Raw genomic sequence first — 17,105 nt, 5'->3', positions numbered from 1 at the left:
TTCATTTTTTCAATGAAATTACATGAAATGAATCATTAAAACCACATAGGTGCACATCTACTCTCGTGAGTGTACTCCCTATGTTTAGCACTTCTTGAACCAGTGTTAATTCACAATTTTCATTGTAGAAACAACACCTTAGATAATCACAATTAATGGTACCAGATTAATCATGATTCAAAGAGCTAAAGTGCTAAATAACTTACTCAAATAATAGCTTCAAATAACCAAATAATGAACACTAACAATTATAAAAAGTTCAACCAAACCCAAGGCATAAACTTTAAAGACAATAAACACAAAATCCAGAACTTGCATATTAACCATACTTAAGGATCCAATACAAAAGATAAAGCGTTGGAGAAGAGATAACCCATGTCACTTGAGCTTCAACTCCTCCTTCTTCATCTCCATCTTCATCATAATCTAGCCAATATACAAGAGTGGATGAGCTATACTACTCTATACTAAACTAATCTAACACTCAGAAAATGGAAGAGCTCCATTTCTGCAGACTCCAAGCTTCTCCCGTATGTCTCTCCTCTAATCTTGCAATTGTTTTTGCTATATAAAGATAAAGGTGGTCAAGAAATGAGGTTTGCACCTCCCTTTTACAGCTGCAAAGTGGTTGTCACATGTCTAGCATTACATGTGACTTGTTGAAGGTGAAAACAACTTGTCCGCGTAGAGAGCAGCCTTTTCTAACCACAATCCGGCCAAATTCCGGCCAGATTGCTACAGTGACTTTTTGTGTAATTTCTGTTCAATTTCCGGCTCTGGTCCGATTTTGCTTCAACTTCAACTGAACTTTTCCTGATGATAGAAACTGATTTAACTCTTGACCAAAACATAAAAATTGTAGTTCTTTGAGTTAGCTTTCCAATGCATCAAGAATCACCTCATTTGGATTTGTGTAGGCTGAGAAATGACTGAAATACCCTTGACTGCTCAATGCTCTGTTTCAGCTTCGACCAATAGAAATTGGCTACTGTAATTTGGCTTTTTGACCTGAAAAACCTTAGAACTGGATTTCGATGTCTTCACCAAAGTTGTAGGTCTATCTCTTATCTTCAAATTGGTTTAAGAATCATCTCAATCCGATCACTGTAGCTCAAGTTATAGCCAAAATACAAAAATGTATCAAAGCTGTCAAAAATGCACAAAATGCAAGTAAAAAGTGATAAAAACCTCATTTAATCAATTAAGACATTTTTCCCCAATTATAGCCAAAATGATTTATTTTCTTCCAATAATATAACCAAAGTGATTAAAAATAACATAAAATATCATTCAATTATTACGTAAATTAGTCACTTATCAGGCGCCGTCTTCTGCAACCGCCCGAAAGGTTTTTGCATTGCCTAGATCTTCAATAGCAACCAGCATAACGTCAACTCTCTTACAGCCCAGTAGGCATTTTCTCCATTTAATGCTCTGTTTTTAAACTCGGACTGGACCACCGGTTCGACCGATAGAATAGGGAATCGCCTAACTGTCCGATCAGGTCAAAAATCGGGTTTGATCGGAAAAAATCAGAGAATCGGGTTTTTTTTTTTTGAAAAGTCAAAGTATTTTTAATATTATGTTTTGACTCCTGGGTTGTTAAAAATTATTAATATACCTCAAATATTTTATACTTTATAAATGTTGTCTTAAAGTTTGGTGTTATTTTTCAATTAAATCCATAATTTTAATTCTAAACTTGTTAATGTTCATTAAATAATATAAATTGCTACTTGATTGTTCTAATTTCTTTTTATTTTCTTGTTAAATATATTTGAAACATCAAATATATATATATATATATGAATATATCTTTATTAATATTAACATGTTCTTAGGTATTTTACATATAATATTTTAATTTTTAAATAATTTTTATTTATGACGTCATCCGCTTCAACCCCGATTGACCCCGATTGAACCCATTGACTCCTGACCCCTGAGCTCGATCAAGTCGATACCCGGTCCGAATTTGAAAACATAGATTTAAGGGTGCTGTTTTTCTGGTATCTCGTCAGTAAAAAGGCCCCAATATCTTCTTCCTAAAATGCCCCTAAATGGCCTCCCGTCTAGGCGAGAAAAAAGATGTTTTGGGTGGTGCCGCCTAACAGGTCTTTTATTGGCACAGACATTTTTCTTTAAGGACCAATTGCATATAAAAAAACTTTGAAGGATCAAATCAGTATTAGTGACAAAGTTAAGAGACTAAAATGACGATTTTCCCAAAAAAAATTAAAACTAGTCCATTTCACATACCAATAGTCTTTTAACTATATTGCGTATTCATTAATAGGTTCCATAAGTGAGATGCTTATTATTTCTATATTTTTGAGAATTGCTATATAAACATTGATCCACATGATCGTTAACAACTTAGTAAGGCTCACACACCGGGATGCAATTAAAAAATGCACTAAGGTTCACTACAGCTTAACGAAATGCATAAACCTCCTAATATAAGTGTTTTAATCTCCGAAACTGATTAAACATATAGAAGTGATACGTTATAATACTAGTTGATATCTAGCACACTGACAATGATACATTATAATACCTTTTAATAGTTCAACATTCAACATAAAACTGAAATTTTCAAACATATTTATACTTTGAGTGCACCAGAAGATGAATTCCAACCATTAACTAAATCTTGATCATAAACAGCGTAACTATGTCGCAGATTTTGGCCAATTACTAATTTCTGGTGATGACCATGGCAACAATTTTTCCACTTCAACAGTGACTGTAATTCTTAAATGGGAATAGAGTGTTTGAAAGAAAGAGAGAGATATAGCCTCTACAGAATGGAATCATTTTCAACTGGTAACTAATTTGCAATGTTCTAAAACTCAGCCTGGATCATCTGGTTGAACTGTCTGGCTTTTAAGTCAAAAAAAGCGTCGACATCATCTAACATTATCGGATGCAAGCTGTACAACTATTTTTTCACTCTTTCTAGTTAACCCTCGTGCTCTCTTTTTGGATTCAAAAATTCCTATATTTATGCAATATGAGTTTTGTGTCATCTCAATTTTTCAAATTTACAGTTTAATTTTAATTTGCTTAGAAATTCTAAAATATCTCTTGCTAGATTTCATAATTTTTATCCATTAAGTTATTGTTAAAATTAAACAATTTATATTGTATACTAGCTTTAATATGACTTTTCAATTTTTTTACTCATGAATTCACAAGTTCGATTATCTTCAAATTAGAGCAAAAAATCTCAACGCCCATTAAACTATTACCTACATAAACTTTTAACCATCAAATAATTTTCATCACAAATTAATCATTAAACTAAATAGCCCACACATTTGTGATCATTTCGTCGATTATTGGTCTTAATCTACAAAATAATCAAACCGTGTTTTAACAAAAATATCCATAGTGGACAGATATGCCCTAGCATTTGGACACATGTTCTAATTATTTTGTAGATTAAGAGCAATAATCAATGAAATGGCCACGAGTGTACTAATTATTTAGTTTAGCAGCTAATTTATGATGAAAAATTATTTTATGTTCAAAAGTCGATGCAAGCAATAGTTTGATGGTCGCTGAAGTTTTTGGCCCTTTAGATTATTACAAGGTCATACTCTTATCGGCAGGGGCGGATTTACATTGGGGGCACTGGGGCACGGGCCCCCATTGCCCCCCTTAAATTTCTATAATACCCATAAAAATTTGATATAATTTCGAATGTGCCTCTTGGGTTTTGTGTATTCATTGATTTTTATGCTTCCAAAGTTACCTTTGATTTTACCTATTACTACAGTTACCGTAGAAAGGGTTTTTTCAATTATGAATAAAGTAAAAAATTGGTTATAAAATAGAATAGAAGACACTTAGATGAATGATTGTTTAGTTACTTTTATTGAGAAAAATATGTTTTGTGAAGTTCAAAATGAAAAGGTTGTAAACCGTTATCAAAATATGAAAACTTGTCATGAGCAATTGTAAATGGTTTAGTTTGTTTTTTGAAATAAAATTGTTATTAATAATTTTGAGTTTATCTTTTTATGTTTTTCATGGAATATATGCATCATTTGTACTTGTTGGTGAATATTTTTTTTTAAAAAAAACTAGAAAAAAAGTAGGTAAAAAATTTTAAAGTTATTTTTGGCTCTACTGAAAATTTTTTCTAGCTCCGCCACTGCTTATCGGAGTTAGGATGAGTTGGGTGATATGAGGGAAGAAGTGTAAGTGAGAGATCTCGAATTTGACACCATCCACTTACACTTGAAAAAGAGAGAGAGGTAAAAAAGTTCATGCTTTTGTCGAAGTTAGTTTCTTTTCATTTCTTCCTTTATTTTTCATGTTTAATACAATGCAAGTTTCTTATTTTCTTTTGCATTTGTTGTAGTTGTTAAATAATTTTGTTTAACATATACTCGTGTCATTGTCCAAACTTCTAAATTATTTCTATTAATGATGAACCAAAGTGCTTAATACCACTACTGATCAACTAAGCATAGATTCACAGGATAAATATTGGTCTATCTGATAAGTGAATATTTAACGTACATTTTGTACGAATTTGGCATGAATTTTTGGTATGTTTTGAGAAGATTAAAGCCATATTTGAACTCTTTTGGTGATAATTGCTTAAATATTGTTTAAGGGTTAAGAAATTGATAAATGAGTGGATTAATGCGTTAATTTTGTGAAATTGTGAAGGTAATTGATGTATGAAATTCATGCACAAGTTGAAAGAAATGTCAGGGTCATCCAGAGGACAAAGTATACAAGAAATTGGGAGCAAAAATGTAGAAAAAGGGAAGAAGTGAAAAACTGGAAAATTGCTCAACACGGATCCGAGCTCGGATCCGTGTGTATAAGAGGGATCCGACCCCTCGTCTGTACTTCTGGCGGAGTGTATCCGAGGTCAGGACGATCCGACCTCGGATCCATCAAGGGAAGTCCTCGGATCCTATAATCCGAGCTCGGATCCATTTTCAGCCCTCGGATCCGAGGCTCGGATCTGTCTCTCTCTTCAGCAAGTGGCACAACCGTTTTTCTTTACCTTTCTCACAACTTTTCCAGCTATTTTGAGGGACAGAAATCGGTGGCACATGCTTCTGCAACAAAAGAGAAAACCAAATGAGTGTGGACAAAAGGAAACATCATATCGTTGACTTCTTTTTACAAAATCTGAGTGGAGGAAATTATGAAGTGAGAGGAATGGAATTTCTACCACCTTTTATGTAGAAACACAGGGGAGAAGCCTGGATGACCATAGGTAGCTAGTTTTTCATTTTGTAACATTTTTTCTCTAGATAGGAGTACTTGGAGAAGCATTTTTTTGGAGAGTTTCACTTATAATCATATTGTGCAAAAACATAGCAGGGATTGGAGAGCTTCACCTTCAATTGGCTAAACTTTCTTTTTTCTTTCTCATACTTGTACTTTATGATGTTTTGCATTAATAAACTTGTGAGTTTGATTGTTAAATCATTCATGAGTAGCTAAACTCCTTTATCTAGGGAGTAGATGAAACTTATGGCTAAATAATACTAATTGAATGTGATTTACACTTGTTATATCTTGTATTAACTTGTCTACTTGTGTAGCTGTTATACTTGTTATTGATTGATCACCAATAGCACGTTTATAGTGTTATTATTCAATGAGAATTGGTAATAACAATTGAAACACATGAGTAGATCTTGAGTTGTATGTTCATGAAAATAGAGATACACTTAGGTGGATTATTGAGCATTTCATGAAATAAAACGGAGTAGTAGTAGTATTTCACCATGAAAATAGGGAAATCTATATTGTTCTAGGCCATTTCATCATGAAAATGAGACTTGGTAATCTTGGAAATAAATCTCTGGTTAAGCAAGAATAATAGCAAGAAGTAAATCCATTCATTTGTGTAGTTTATGCCATAAGTGGAATCTACATCCCTAGAATCTTCCTTAAGTGAAATTTCTCTATTTGCATTCAGCATTTGTTAAACTAGATTTGTATATCAGATTTGTAGATTACAGCATTAGACTTTCTCTGCTCAAATTAATTGTAAGTCTAAATAATAGAGAGAACAAGGGCTTAGTAATTGTTTAAATTGCTCCCCGTGGGATCGACCCGATACACATTTTGTACTACAATTGCGACCTGTATACTTGCAGTCCAACGGGTGTAAAATCGGAATTAAACTTGCATTGATACAAAAAATCCCGTCAAGTTTTTGGCGCCGTTGCCGGGGAGCGGCAATATTAGGGCCTAATCATCTCTATTAATTTAGATATTTTTCATTGTTTTTTATTCAAGTTGTTGAATTAAAACTGAAAAATTTCTCTTGTTTTTGTTTGTAGTGTATGCACCGATCAAATCGAGAAGTTGCACATTTCGATCCTGAAATTGAAAGAACATTACACAGAAAAAGGAGGAGTACATCACATCAAGAGGAACAAGAGGTTTGGCAGCCAATAGAAGATATCCTGATAGAATTATAATTTGAAGAAGACATGGCAGAAAATGAAGCAAATAGGCGAGTTCTACGAGATTATGCTCTACCGGGAACACAAGGATCTCAAACCAGCATAGCAAGGCCTTCGGTAAATGCTAACAACTTTGAGATTAAACCATCACTTATCCAAATGGTTCAACAATCTCAATTTGGAGGTAATGCAGTAGAAGATCCTAATACACACTTAGCTACATTCTTGGAAATTTATGATACAATTAAAATGAATGGAGTTAGTGATGATGCTATAAGGCTAAGATTGTTCCCATTTTCATTGAGAGATAAGGCCAAACTTTGGCTACACTCTCATGCTCCTAATACTTTCACTGGATGGGATGAATTATCAAGAGCATTCTTAAATAAGTATTTTCCACCAGGTAAGACTGCTAAGCTTAGAATGGATATCACTAGTTTTAGCCAATTGGAAGGTGAATCATTATATGAGGCGTGGGAAAGGTTTAGAGATTTGCTTCGGAAATGTCCACATCATGGACTGCCGGAGTGGTTAATCATACAAACCTTCTATAATGGTTTAGTTTTTTCTACTAAAACTATGATCGATGCAGCTGCAGGTGGAGCTTTAATGGGTAAATCACCCCAAGAAGCTCATAATTTGATAGAAGAAATGGCAGCAAATAATTACCAATGGGCCAATGAGAGAGGTAATACAAGACGTCACGCAGGTATGATAGAAATGGACACTCTCAATATGCTGAGTGCTCAAATGAATAATGTGATGAAATTGCTAAGTAGACAAGGTGGAGTTGGTCCAAGTTCATCTAATGCACATGTAGCATGTTGTTCTATATGTGGAGGTGAACATGATACTAATGAGTGTGTTGATTCTGAGCAGGTACAATTCGTCAATAATTACAATCGTAATGCTCAAAATAACCCCTACTCAAATACTTACAATTCGGGGTAGAGAAATCATCCAAACTTTGGATGGAAGGATCAAGGAAATCAACCAAGGCCAACTAATCCACCGGGATTTCAATCAAGGCAACAACAAGCTGAAACTAAACCTGGTTGGGAGATGGCAGTGGAAAAGCTCGCAAAAGTTACTTCAGACAGATTTGAGCGAGTAGAAGGAAGGTTGGACCAACTCACTACAATGTACAGGAATGTAGAGGTCCAAATTGGTCAAATTGCTAGTTCGTTGAATAATCGAAATCAAGGCGAATTACCTAGCAAAACAGAGGTCAATCCTAAGGAGCATGTGAAAGCCATTACTCTTCGTAGTGGTAAGCAATTAGAAGATCCTCCAGTGATGGAAGTTGAGAAAGATGAGAATGAAAAACAAGAAGAAAAGCAGAGGAACCAAGAGGCGATAGTGGAAGAAAATAGCCGGGAGGAATCAAGAGAAAATCAACCATCATCTTCCGCTACCATTCCAATACCTCCTGCGGTTCCATTTCCACAAAGATTAAAGCGAAATAAGTTTGATAAAGATTTTGAAAAATTTGTTAAACTTTTCAAACAATTGCACATTAACATTCCTTTTGCCGATGCTATTTTGCAGATTCCGTCTTATGCGAAATTTCTCAAGGAAATCATGACTAGAAAAAGAAAGTTTGAAGACTGCGAAACAATAGCATTAACGGAGGAATGTAGTGCAATTATTCAAAATAAGCTACCACCGAAGTTGAAGGATCCAGGGAGTTTTTCTATACCTTGCACCATAGGTAACGTGAATTTTTCTAAAGCATTGTGTGATCTTGGTGCTAGTGTATCATTAATTCCTTTAACGGTGGCTAGACAATTGGGTTTGTATGAGCTTAAACGCACAAATATTACTTTGCAACTAGCGGATCGGTCTATTAGATATCCATTGGGAGTGTTGGAGAATGTATTGATAAAAGTTCAAAAATTTATCATTCCAGTGGATTTTGTGGTATTAGATATGGAAGAAAATATATCTATGCCAATTATTCTAGGTAGACCATTTCTAGCTACGGCAGGTACTATTATTGATGTAAAAAATGGCAAGCTTAAATTTCAAGTAGGTGAAGAAGAAGTAGAATTTAATTTGAATGAAATGGAAAAATACCCTTCTTTTACCGATCATGCTTATTCTATTGGCACAATTGATAAACTAACCCAAGAGATGAGTCAAGTCAACCTTGACTTAGATCCTCTTGAGCATTGTTTAATGAGTTTAGGTAAGCAAGAAGATGTTTGTGAAGAAATTGAAGAATTGGCCAAGTACTTGGATTTTCAAGCACCTTATAAAAGGAGTAATTTGTATGAAAGTCTTGGCCAAGGAAAAGGGTTTTCACAACCTTCAGAAATTGAACCTCCAAGGTTAGAGCTTAAGCCACTTCCAACTCATCTAAGGTATGAATTTCTTGGAGAAAATAGTACTTTACCTGTAATTGTTAGTGCTGACCTTGATGATGAGCAGTGTACAAAGTTGCTAAGAGTTCTAAGGAAGCGTAAGAAGGCAATTGGATGGACAATTTCAGACATTAAAGGTATAAGTCCTTCTATATGCATGCATCGCATTTTATTGGAGGACAATTGCAAACCAGTGGTGGAAACACAAAGAAGACTCAATCCAAACATGAAAGAGGTGGTAAGAAATGAAATTCTTAAGTGGCTTGATGCAGGTATAGTCTTTCCTATCTCCGATAGTGTTTGGATTAATCCAATTCATGTGGTACCAAAGAAAGGTGGAATAACTACAATCGTGGGTAAAAATGATGAATTGATTCCATCTAGACTTGTGGTAGGGTGGAGAGTGTGTATTGATTATCGTAAGTTAAATACGGTAACAAGAAAAGATCATTTTCCCCTACCATTTCTTGATCAATTATTGGAGCGAATAGCAGGATATGAATTTTACTATTTTCTTGATGGTTTTTCAGGATATAATCAAATAGCTATAGCTCCAGAGGATCAAGAGAAGACCACATTTACATGTCCTTATGGCACTTTTGCCTTTAGAAGAATGCCATTTGGTTTATGCAATGCTCCTGCAACTTTTCAACGATGCATGATGGCTATTTTTTCTGATTATATTGAGAAAATTATGGAGATATTTATGGATGATTTTTCTGTGTATGGTTCATCTTTTGACCATTGTCTTCATAATTTGGAATTGATTTTGCAGAGATGCGAAGAAACAAATCTTGTATTAAATTGGGAGAAATGCCATTTTATGGTAAAAGAAGGAATTGTCTTAGGGCACAAGATTTCCTCCAAGGGAATTGAGGTGGATAAAGCCAAAATAGAAGTTATCGAAAAATTGCCACCCCCAAGCAATGTCAAGGGGATAAGGAGTTTTTTAGGACATGCTGGCTTTTATAAACGATTTATTAAAGATTTTTCTAAAATAGTAAAGCCATTATGCGATTTATTATGTAAAGATACTCCTTTTCAATTTAATGACAATTGTTTGGTTGCATTTGAAAGGTTGAAGAAGGAACTGATTTCGGCCCCAATTATAACTTCACCCGATTGGTCACTACCATTTGAATTGATGTGTGATGCAAGTGATTATGCGGTTGGAGCAGTTTTGGGACAAAAGAAAGAAGGACGATTGCACGTCATTTACTATGCTAGCAAGTTGCTAAATGAGGCACAACTCAATTATGCAACGACTCCTATTTAGTAGGATCTAAAGTTATTATATATACGGACCATTCAGCTCTTAAATATTTGCTGCATAAGAAGGATGCAAAACCTAGACTAATTCGGTGGATTCTTTTATTGCAGGAATTTGATGTAGAGATAAAAGACAAAAAGGGATCGGAGAATCTAGTTGCAGATCATTTATCACGTTTGGAATATATCCCAATCAAAGATCAGGTTCCAATTCAAGAGAATTTTCCGGATGAGTTTGTCCTAGCACTTAGAAATTCTCCATGGTATGTAGATTTTGCTAACTACTTGGTTAGTGGAGAGATTCAAAAGGGGTTTAGTTATCATCAAAAGAAGAAATTCTTACATGATGTCAAAAGTTACTTTTGGGAGGAACCATTGCTATACAGACATTGTGCCGATGATATGATACATAGATGTATTCCTGAAGATGAGGTACATAATGTTTTATATCATTGTCATAACCTTGAAACAGGTGGTCATTTCAGTACTTCAAAGACTGTGGCAAAGGTATGGCAATCAGGATTTTATTGGCCAACTATGTACCGAGATGCTAGGGAATATGTTAAAAATTGTGATTCATGCCAAAGAACTGGAAATATATCTCGAAAAAATGAAATGCCCCTGACTACGTTCTTGGAAGTTGAGTTATTTGATGTATGGGGTATTGATTTTATGGGACCATTTCCTAGTTCTTTTAATAATAAGTACATCTTAGTAGCAGTGGATTATGTTTCTAAATGGGTTGAAGCAATCGCTTCACCTACTAATGACTCTAAGATTGTACTTAGATTCCTTAAAAAGAATATTTTCAGTAGATTTGGTATACCCAAAGCCATAGTAAGTGATGAAGGGAAACATTTTTGTAACAGACATTTGGATTCCTTATTGTTTAAATATGGTTGTAGGCACAAGACATCACTTCCATATCATCCTCAAGCCAATGGACAAGCAGAGCTAGCTAATAGAGAGATAAAGCTCATTTTGGAGAAAACTGTGAATAAATCACGCAAGGATTGGGCTACAAAGCTAGATGATACACTATGGGCTTACCGAACGGCATTTAAGACACCCCTAGGGATGTCACCGTATCGTTTAGTCTATGGGAAAGCTTGTCACCTATCTGTGGAGATTGAGCACAAAGCTTATTGGGCAATTAAATCTATTAACATGGATTTTAATTCTGCAGGAGAAAGGCGATTACTTGAGCTAAGTGAATTGGAGGAACACCGACTACATGCATATGAAAATGCCAAAATTTATAAAGAAAAGATCAAATATTGGCATGACAAGCATATTATTCCTAAAAAATTTCAGGTAGGGCAACATGTACTTTTGTTCAACTCACGCTTGAGGTTATTTCCAGGAAAATTAAAGTCAAGGTGGTCGGGACCATTTGAAGTAACTCAAGTATGTCCGTATGGAGCAGTGGAAATAAAAGGAGAAAATGGTTCTCCATTTAAAGTAAATGGACAAAGATTGAAGCCCTATTTGGCCAGAGAAAAGGTTCCTAAAGGAGTAAATTACTCCTTAAGAAATGCAATGGAGAATTAAAGAAGTTATAGGAGAGTCGAGCCAACGACTATAAACAAAAGCGCTTGTTGGGAGGCAACCCAATAATAATTGTGTATTTGTGTGTTTTTATGTGTTTCTTACATTTTGGTGTGATTTAATTAACTAATTAGATGTATTTCACTTGTTTGTAGGAGATACGGGAGTTTTATCATCCATCTTGGAGGTGCACTTGAAGAACATGTTGGCAGGGAGTTTTTCTTACCAAATTGTGTTTTAAGTGCTTAAAATTTCTATGCCTATACATACATTGTGCATTTCAAGTGAGTTTTGGTGATATCATGGTTATAAAGGTTCATGGATTCATTTGATGTGTATTTAATGCTCAAAATTGCCATTTTGATGTAAAAATGCAAAAATGATCAAAGAACCTCACCCCTCGATTTTCAATGTAAATGTGTTTGTTGTGTTTTGAGAGGATGGATATTGTGTTTAAGGTATATTGCATGTGCGTGGGAGGTTAGAATTGATAAAAAGTTTGTCCAATGTGTGTTTTGGAATTGGCCGGAAAAGGGAGAAAAAGTTTGAAAAAAAAAATTGCAGTTTCTGCAGTAAGTGCAGGGAAATATTGATCCGAGCTCGGATCCTAAAAAAACCTAGACAGATACGACCTCGGATCTATAGATCCGAGCACGGATCGTTTCCAACCCAGATAGATCCGAGGGCTCGTCTGTGTTTCTGTTGAGACTGATCCAAGCCCTGTCGGATCCGAGGCCTTCCAGAACGGATCCGACCTCGGATCCGTTCGCGATAAGAAGGGAAACGAGGCCTCGGTTCCTCATTTTCCAGATTTCTTTTCTCTCTCTCTCCGAAACCCTATCCCCTTTCCTCCAATCTTCCATTTCATCCATAAAATTCCCAATTTTTCACAATAAAAACCTTCCCTAACCTCTTGTGAGCATTAACCCTCAACAATTTGGAATCAAAAACATCCAATTGAGGGGTTTTGATCTTCAAGACGCAAATTAGGGCCGAATTGAAATCTTGCAATTTGAGGTCGAATTTGGGCTTGGTTGTTCTCCATTTTTGCATCATTATCATCCTCCATCATCACTCCATCTATCTGAGGTAACAAATTTCGAATTTCTGTGACATTTTATATCTCTCATTTTTGTATATTTTTTGTTTTTCAATATATTTTGCTAATAGCTTAATTGTTGAAAATTCTTGATATAATTGTACTACATTGTGCTCAAATCAGCTGTTATAATGATTTTCATGCTTATTTGTGAGAGAATTATGGATTTGGTGATAGTTTTGAGATTTGCTTCTCAATGTTTGGGTTTGAGCATTTTAGTGATTTAAACTTGTGAATTTTGCTTTCATTGAATATATGAACTTGTTCCGAGAGGTATAAATCACTGTTATACCAATTGAAAATGATATGCTATCACTAGAAAAATAGCCATTTGGGTAAAAGTGTGTGTTCCCGATCAAGTTAAGCACATTGAACCACTTTTACTTGAAATAATTAGTATTTGGATGAATTGGGACTCATGTGTAGTTAACTTAAGTGTTAACGAGTGTTATGAATTGGATTAGAGATATTCTCAAGTGTTTGAGTGTTCATTCTTGCAAATGGATATAATTTAAAAGTGTTTGCACTTAATATGCATGAAATGATTTCTTTACTGCTAATATCCTTTCTAAGTGTGGGAATTGGATTTGAGAATTGTTAGGAAGTTTATTTGTTTAATTTTGGGTACATTTTGGCAGGGAGTTTAGCCCTTTTTCAAGGGGAAACTCTGCCGAAATTTTCTTAAATTCCTATTTAACATGTATGAGAGAGTTTCTATCGTTTCTAATAAATACTCATCTTGTTTATAGGTGCTATGGCTCGTACAAGGAGGGCTCGTATTCGTACTCCTATACCATCGTCAAATGAAGAACATACACCTTCTCTGCATGAGGAGTCGCCTGAGGAAGAATCTCCTTCGCCTGAGCCACCACCTCGGTCTCGCCGGAAAACCGCATCCACTAGCCTTGATGAGCCACCGCCAGATTACGATACCACACGATTCACATCGCTCGAAAACCAAGAGTGGTATGAAGCTGGCCTGGCCAAGGAGATCATTATTGAGAAACACTTGGCACCGGAGGTGGATGCGCACTACCACATTTCGACAGCATTCAAGCGACTTGGATGGGAGAACATCTTTCAGTTGCCCAAGTACTACTACCCCAACTTGGTCCGGGAGTTCTACGCCAATATGGAGAACAAGCAGAGCCACAGTGGCAACCTCATCGTATCGTGGGTTCGAGGCAGGAAAGTGGTTCTCAATCGAGATGCACTGCGACGTTTCGTTCAACTAATAGACGAAGGCGAAGATGTCAAACTGACCAAGGAATTCAAAGCTCGAGACCCTTGGCAAGTGGGAGAAGCCGTAGAGCGTCTAAAGGGTCAGTACCGTGAGCGAGGAACTTCGAAAAAACTCACGGTATATGCCGACTCCTTTGAGCATCGATACCACCTGATCTTCTATATTTTTGCCTTTAATGTGGTGCCGAAAAAGAGTGGTAAACGGGAGATCCGAAATAGCGATCTCTATTTTCTGGATAAGATGATACATGGATTGGGTAGGCAGTTGACCGGTATTCCTCTACCCAGCATTATCATTAGTTATATGCGGACCACAGCTCGCATGAGGGCCGGCGAGACTTGCTTCGGATTTCCCCGACTGCTATCCCTCGTTTTTGAAAAGCTCAAGGTTCCTCTTGGAACCGAAAGAGCGGTGGTAACTAGGTCGGCCGAGGAGGTAAATACTTCGATACTCAAATCTTTGGGTATTTCTACGGATTTTGGAGCTGCTTTGGTCCGGGACACAGGAGAAGCATCGACTTCCACTCAGCCTCCGCCTCACACTGAATCACAAGCGGAAACTCAAGAGACGGAGGCACAGCAGACTCTTCCTCCTCCGGTTCCGCGACCACCTCCTCACCCGCGCTCCAAGTGGCAAGAGCTTCTCAATGCTATTTGCTGTATGGAGACGCGAGTCGTCGAGCGCATTGACCAGACGGAGCGGATGATGACTGAGCGCCTCGACCGACATGATCGCCGCCTTCGTGCGATCGAGGATCATTTCCATATCCGACGGTCCCCTACTCCGACACCTCATCAGGAGGAGGGCCATATTGGTACCTCACAGGGTCCTCATGGAGCCGAGGAGGCAGTAGACCCTCGTTCCGAGCAGCCATGACACTACTTAGCGGATTTGATCTTTTATGTCTTTATTTATTTTTCTTTTCTTTTGTTAAGACAACCTTGTAGATTTTATTTTCTTTTAGTTGAATCATCTTGTGCTACTTATGGTATTTGGTACCCTTGTTGTCTCATTTTGGACAGAAAATGGATGATCGTGATGATTAAAGGCTTCAAATTGCATCACCACCTATTTGAGGGAAGTTTCAGTTCTTTTACCTTCCTCTACAATGAGGACATTGTAGATTTTAAGTGTGGGGGAGGGATTACTTTATCTTATGGGTGATTGTGTCTTGAAATGCATGATTTTAGTTGTTTATAGCTTAAAAATGTTGGAATTATATTTGGAGATATTGTCATGAGGATAATTTTTGTGAAATTGAGGTTGTTAGCAGGGAGTTTCATCTATTTTTATGGGGAAACTCTGTCAAAATTTTTCTAAAAATATTTTCCAATATTTCATTGCAATTCTTCCAATTAAATGGTCAAAATGTTAAAATTTTAAGTGTCTAATTCTTCCATTGGATAAAATGCTATGTGTATCTTGGAAAAGTTTAGTTCTTATTTGACTTGGAATGAATTATTATGCAATTAGGAATTTTTACATTTTAAAAAGTATATTTGGTTAAATAAGAAAAATTATGCTTAGAATTTTGCAAGATTAATGATATTTCTCATTTTTACGTAATTTTATAGGTAAGTGATTGATATAGTCAAAAATAAGGCCAAATTCTTCCTTTAATTATACTTAGAGGGAAAAAAAAATTACTTGTTAAAAAAAATGTTATTAAACTTCTACTCCAATGATTCACATACTGAGTAACCGGGGGTTGGCATTTACAAATGTCGACATTCGCGTAAAAAGGTATTGGAATTAAGAGTATGATTAGCAATTTAAATGAGTGAAATGTTGAGTAACCGGGAATTTTCACCTAAAAGTGTTGATTTTCGCGTAAAAAGACGTTTTCACTATTTAAATAAGATGAAATGTGAATAAATCCCTCTAAATTGTTAAGTTTTGGGATGAGGAAGGCCATAAATTTGACTATGTGATTTACTTATTTGTGGAATTAGGATAGAATGAGAGAATTGATTTGAATTTGTCAAAATATAGGCATAATTATTTTTATTTAATTGAATATTATGAGTATTTAGTGTAATCTGAGAAATGGCATAATAATTGGTTTCTAGGTTTTTGAGGAATTAAATTTGACAAGAGTACGCATATTGTTTTCTCTATCTCTATTGAATATTTGAAGTAAGTTTTGTGTAAAATTGCTTGAGGACAAGCAATGATTCAAGTGTGGGGGAATTTGATAAGTGAATATTTAACGTACATTTTGTACGAATTTGGCATGAATTTTTGGTATGTTTTGAGAAGATTAAAGCCATATTTGAACTCTTTTGGTGATAATTGCTTAAATATTGTTTAAGGGTTAAGAAATTGATAAATGAGTGGATTAATGCGTTAATTTTGTGAAATTGTGAAGGTAATTGATGTATGAAATTCATGCACAAGTTGAAAGAAATGTCAGGGTCATCCAGAGGACAAAGTATACAAGAAATTGGGAGCAAAAATGTAGAAAAAGGGAAGAAGTGAAAAACTGGAAAATTGCTCAACACGGATCCGAGCTCGGATCCGTGTGTATAAGAGGGATCCGACCCCTCGTCTGTACTTCTGGCGGATGTATCCGAGGTCAGGACGATCCGACCTCGGATCCATCAAGGGAAGTCCTCGGATCCTATAATCCGAGCTCGGATCCATTTTCAGCCCTCGGATCCAAGACTCGGATCTGTCTCTCTCTTCAGCAAGTGGCACAGCCGTTTTTCTTTACCTTTCTCACAACTTTTCCAGCTATTTTGAGGGACAGAAATCGGTGGCACATGCTTCTGCAACAAAAGAGAAAACCAAATGAGTGTGGACAAAAGGAAACATCATATCTTTGACTTCTTTTTACAAAATCTGAGTGGAGGAAATTATGAAGTGAGAGGAATGGAATTTCTACCACCTTTTATGTAGAAACACAGGGGAGAAGCCTGGATGACCATAGGTAGCTAGTTTTTCATTTTGTAACATTTTTTCTCTAGATAGGAGTACTTGGAGAAGCATTTTTTTGGAGAGTTTCACTTATAATCATATTGTGCAAAAACATAGCAGGGATTGGAGAGCTTCACCTTCAATTGGCTAAGCTTTCTTTTATCTTTCTCATACTTGTACTTTATGATGTTTTGCATTAATAAACTTGTGAGTTTGAT

The 17,105-nt window shown here is 35.9% G+C and overlaps 1 protein-coding gene and 1 non-coding gene across 2 annotated transcripts; one reads left to right on the top strand and one right to left on the bottom strand.

Moving 5' to 3' along the window:
• Positions 1–6,863: 6,863 nt before the first annotated feature.
• On the bottom strand, positions 6,864–6,970 carry LOC113687418 (small nucleolar RNA R71). The gene has a single exon (XR_003447754.2). It is a non-coding gene; the product is annotated as a small nucleolar RNA R71 (small nucleolar RNA).
• Positions 6,971–7,511: 541 nt separating this feature from the next.
• On the top strand, positions 7,512–11,632 carry LOC140038735 (uncharacterized). The gene is made up of 4 exons (XM_072084013.1): positions 7,512–7,883; positions 7,998–9,084; positions 10,554–10,742; positions 10,830–11,632. Exons 1-4 carry the CDS (start codon positions 7,512–7,514, stop codon positions 11,630–11,632), a joined length of 2,451 nt encoding a protein of 816 aa, XP_071940114.1.
• The last annotated feature ends 5,473 nt before the right edge of the window (positions 11,633–17,105 follow it).

This window comes from Coffea arabica, chromosome 1c (genome assembly GCF_036785885.1).
Source record: "Coffea arabica cultivar ET-39 chromosome 1c, Coffea Arabica ET-39 HiFi, whole genome shotgun sequence".
NCBI classification, from domain to species: domain Eukaryota; kingdom Viridiplantae; phylum Streptophyta; class Magnoliopsida; order Gentianales; family Rubiaceae; genus Coffea; species Coffea arabica.
This window is presented reverse-complemented; position numbering and strand designations above follow the sequence as displayed.

Bases quoted from the DNA above. Each gene is read 5' to 3' on its own strand.
- LOC140038735 (XM_072084013.1), top strand. From the start codon at position 7,512: ATGGCAGTGGAAAAGCTCGCAAAAGTTACTTCAGACAGATTTGAGCGA. The intron at 7,884-7,997 runs GTTCCATTTCCA...GCTATTTTGCAG, and splicing joins CCATTCCAATACCTCCTGCG to ATTCCGTCTTATGCGAAATT. The intron at 10,743-10,829 runs GTATTGATTTTA...AATGGGTTGAAG, and splicing joins TGAGTTATTTGATGTATGGG to CAATCGCTTCACCTACTAAT.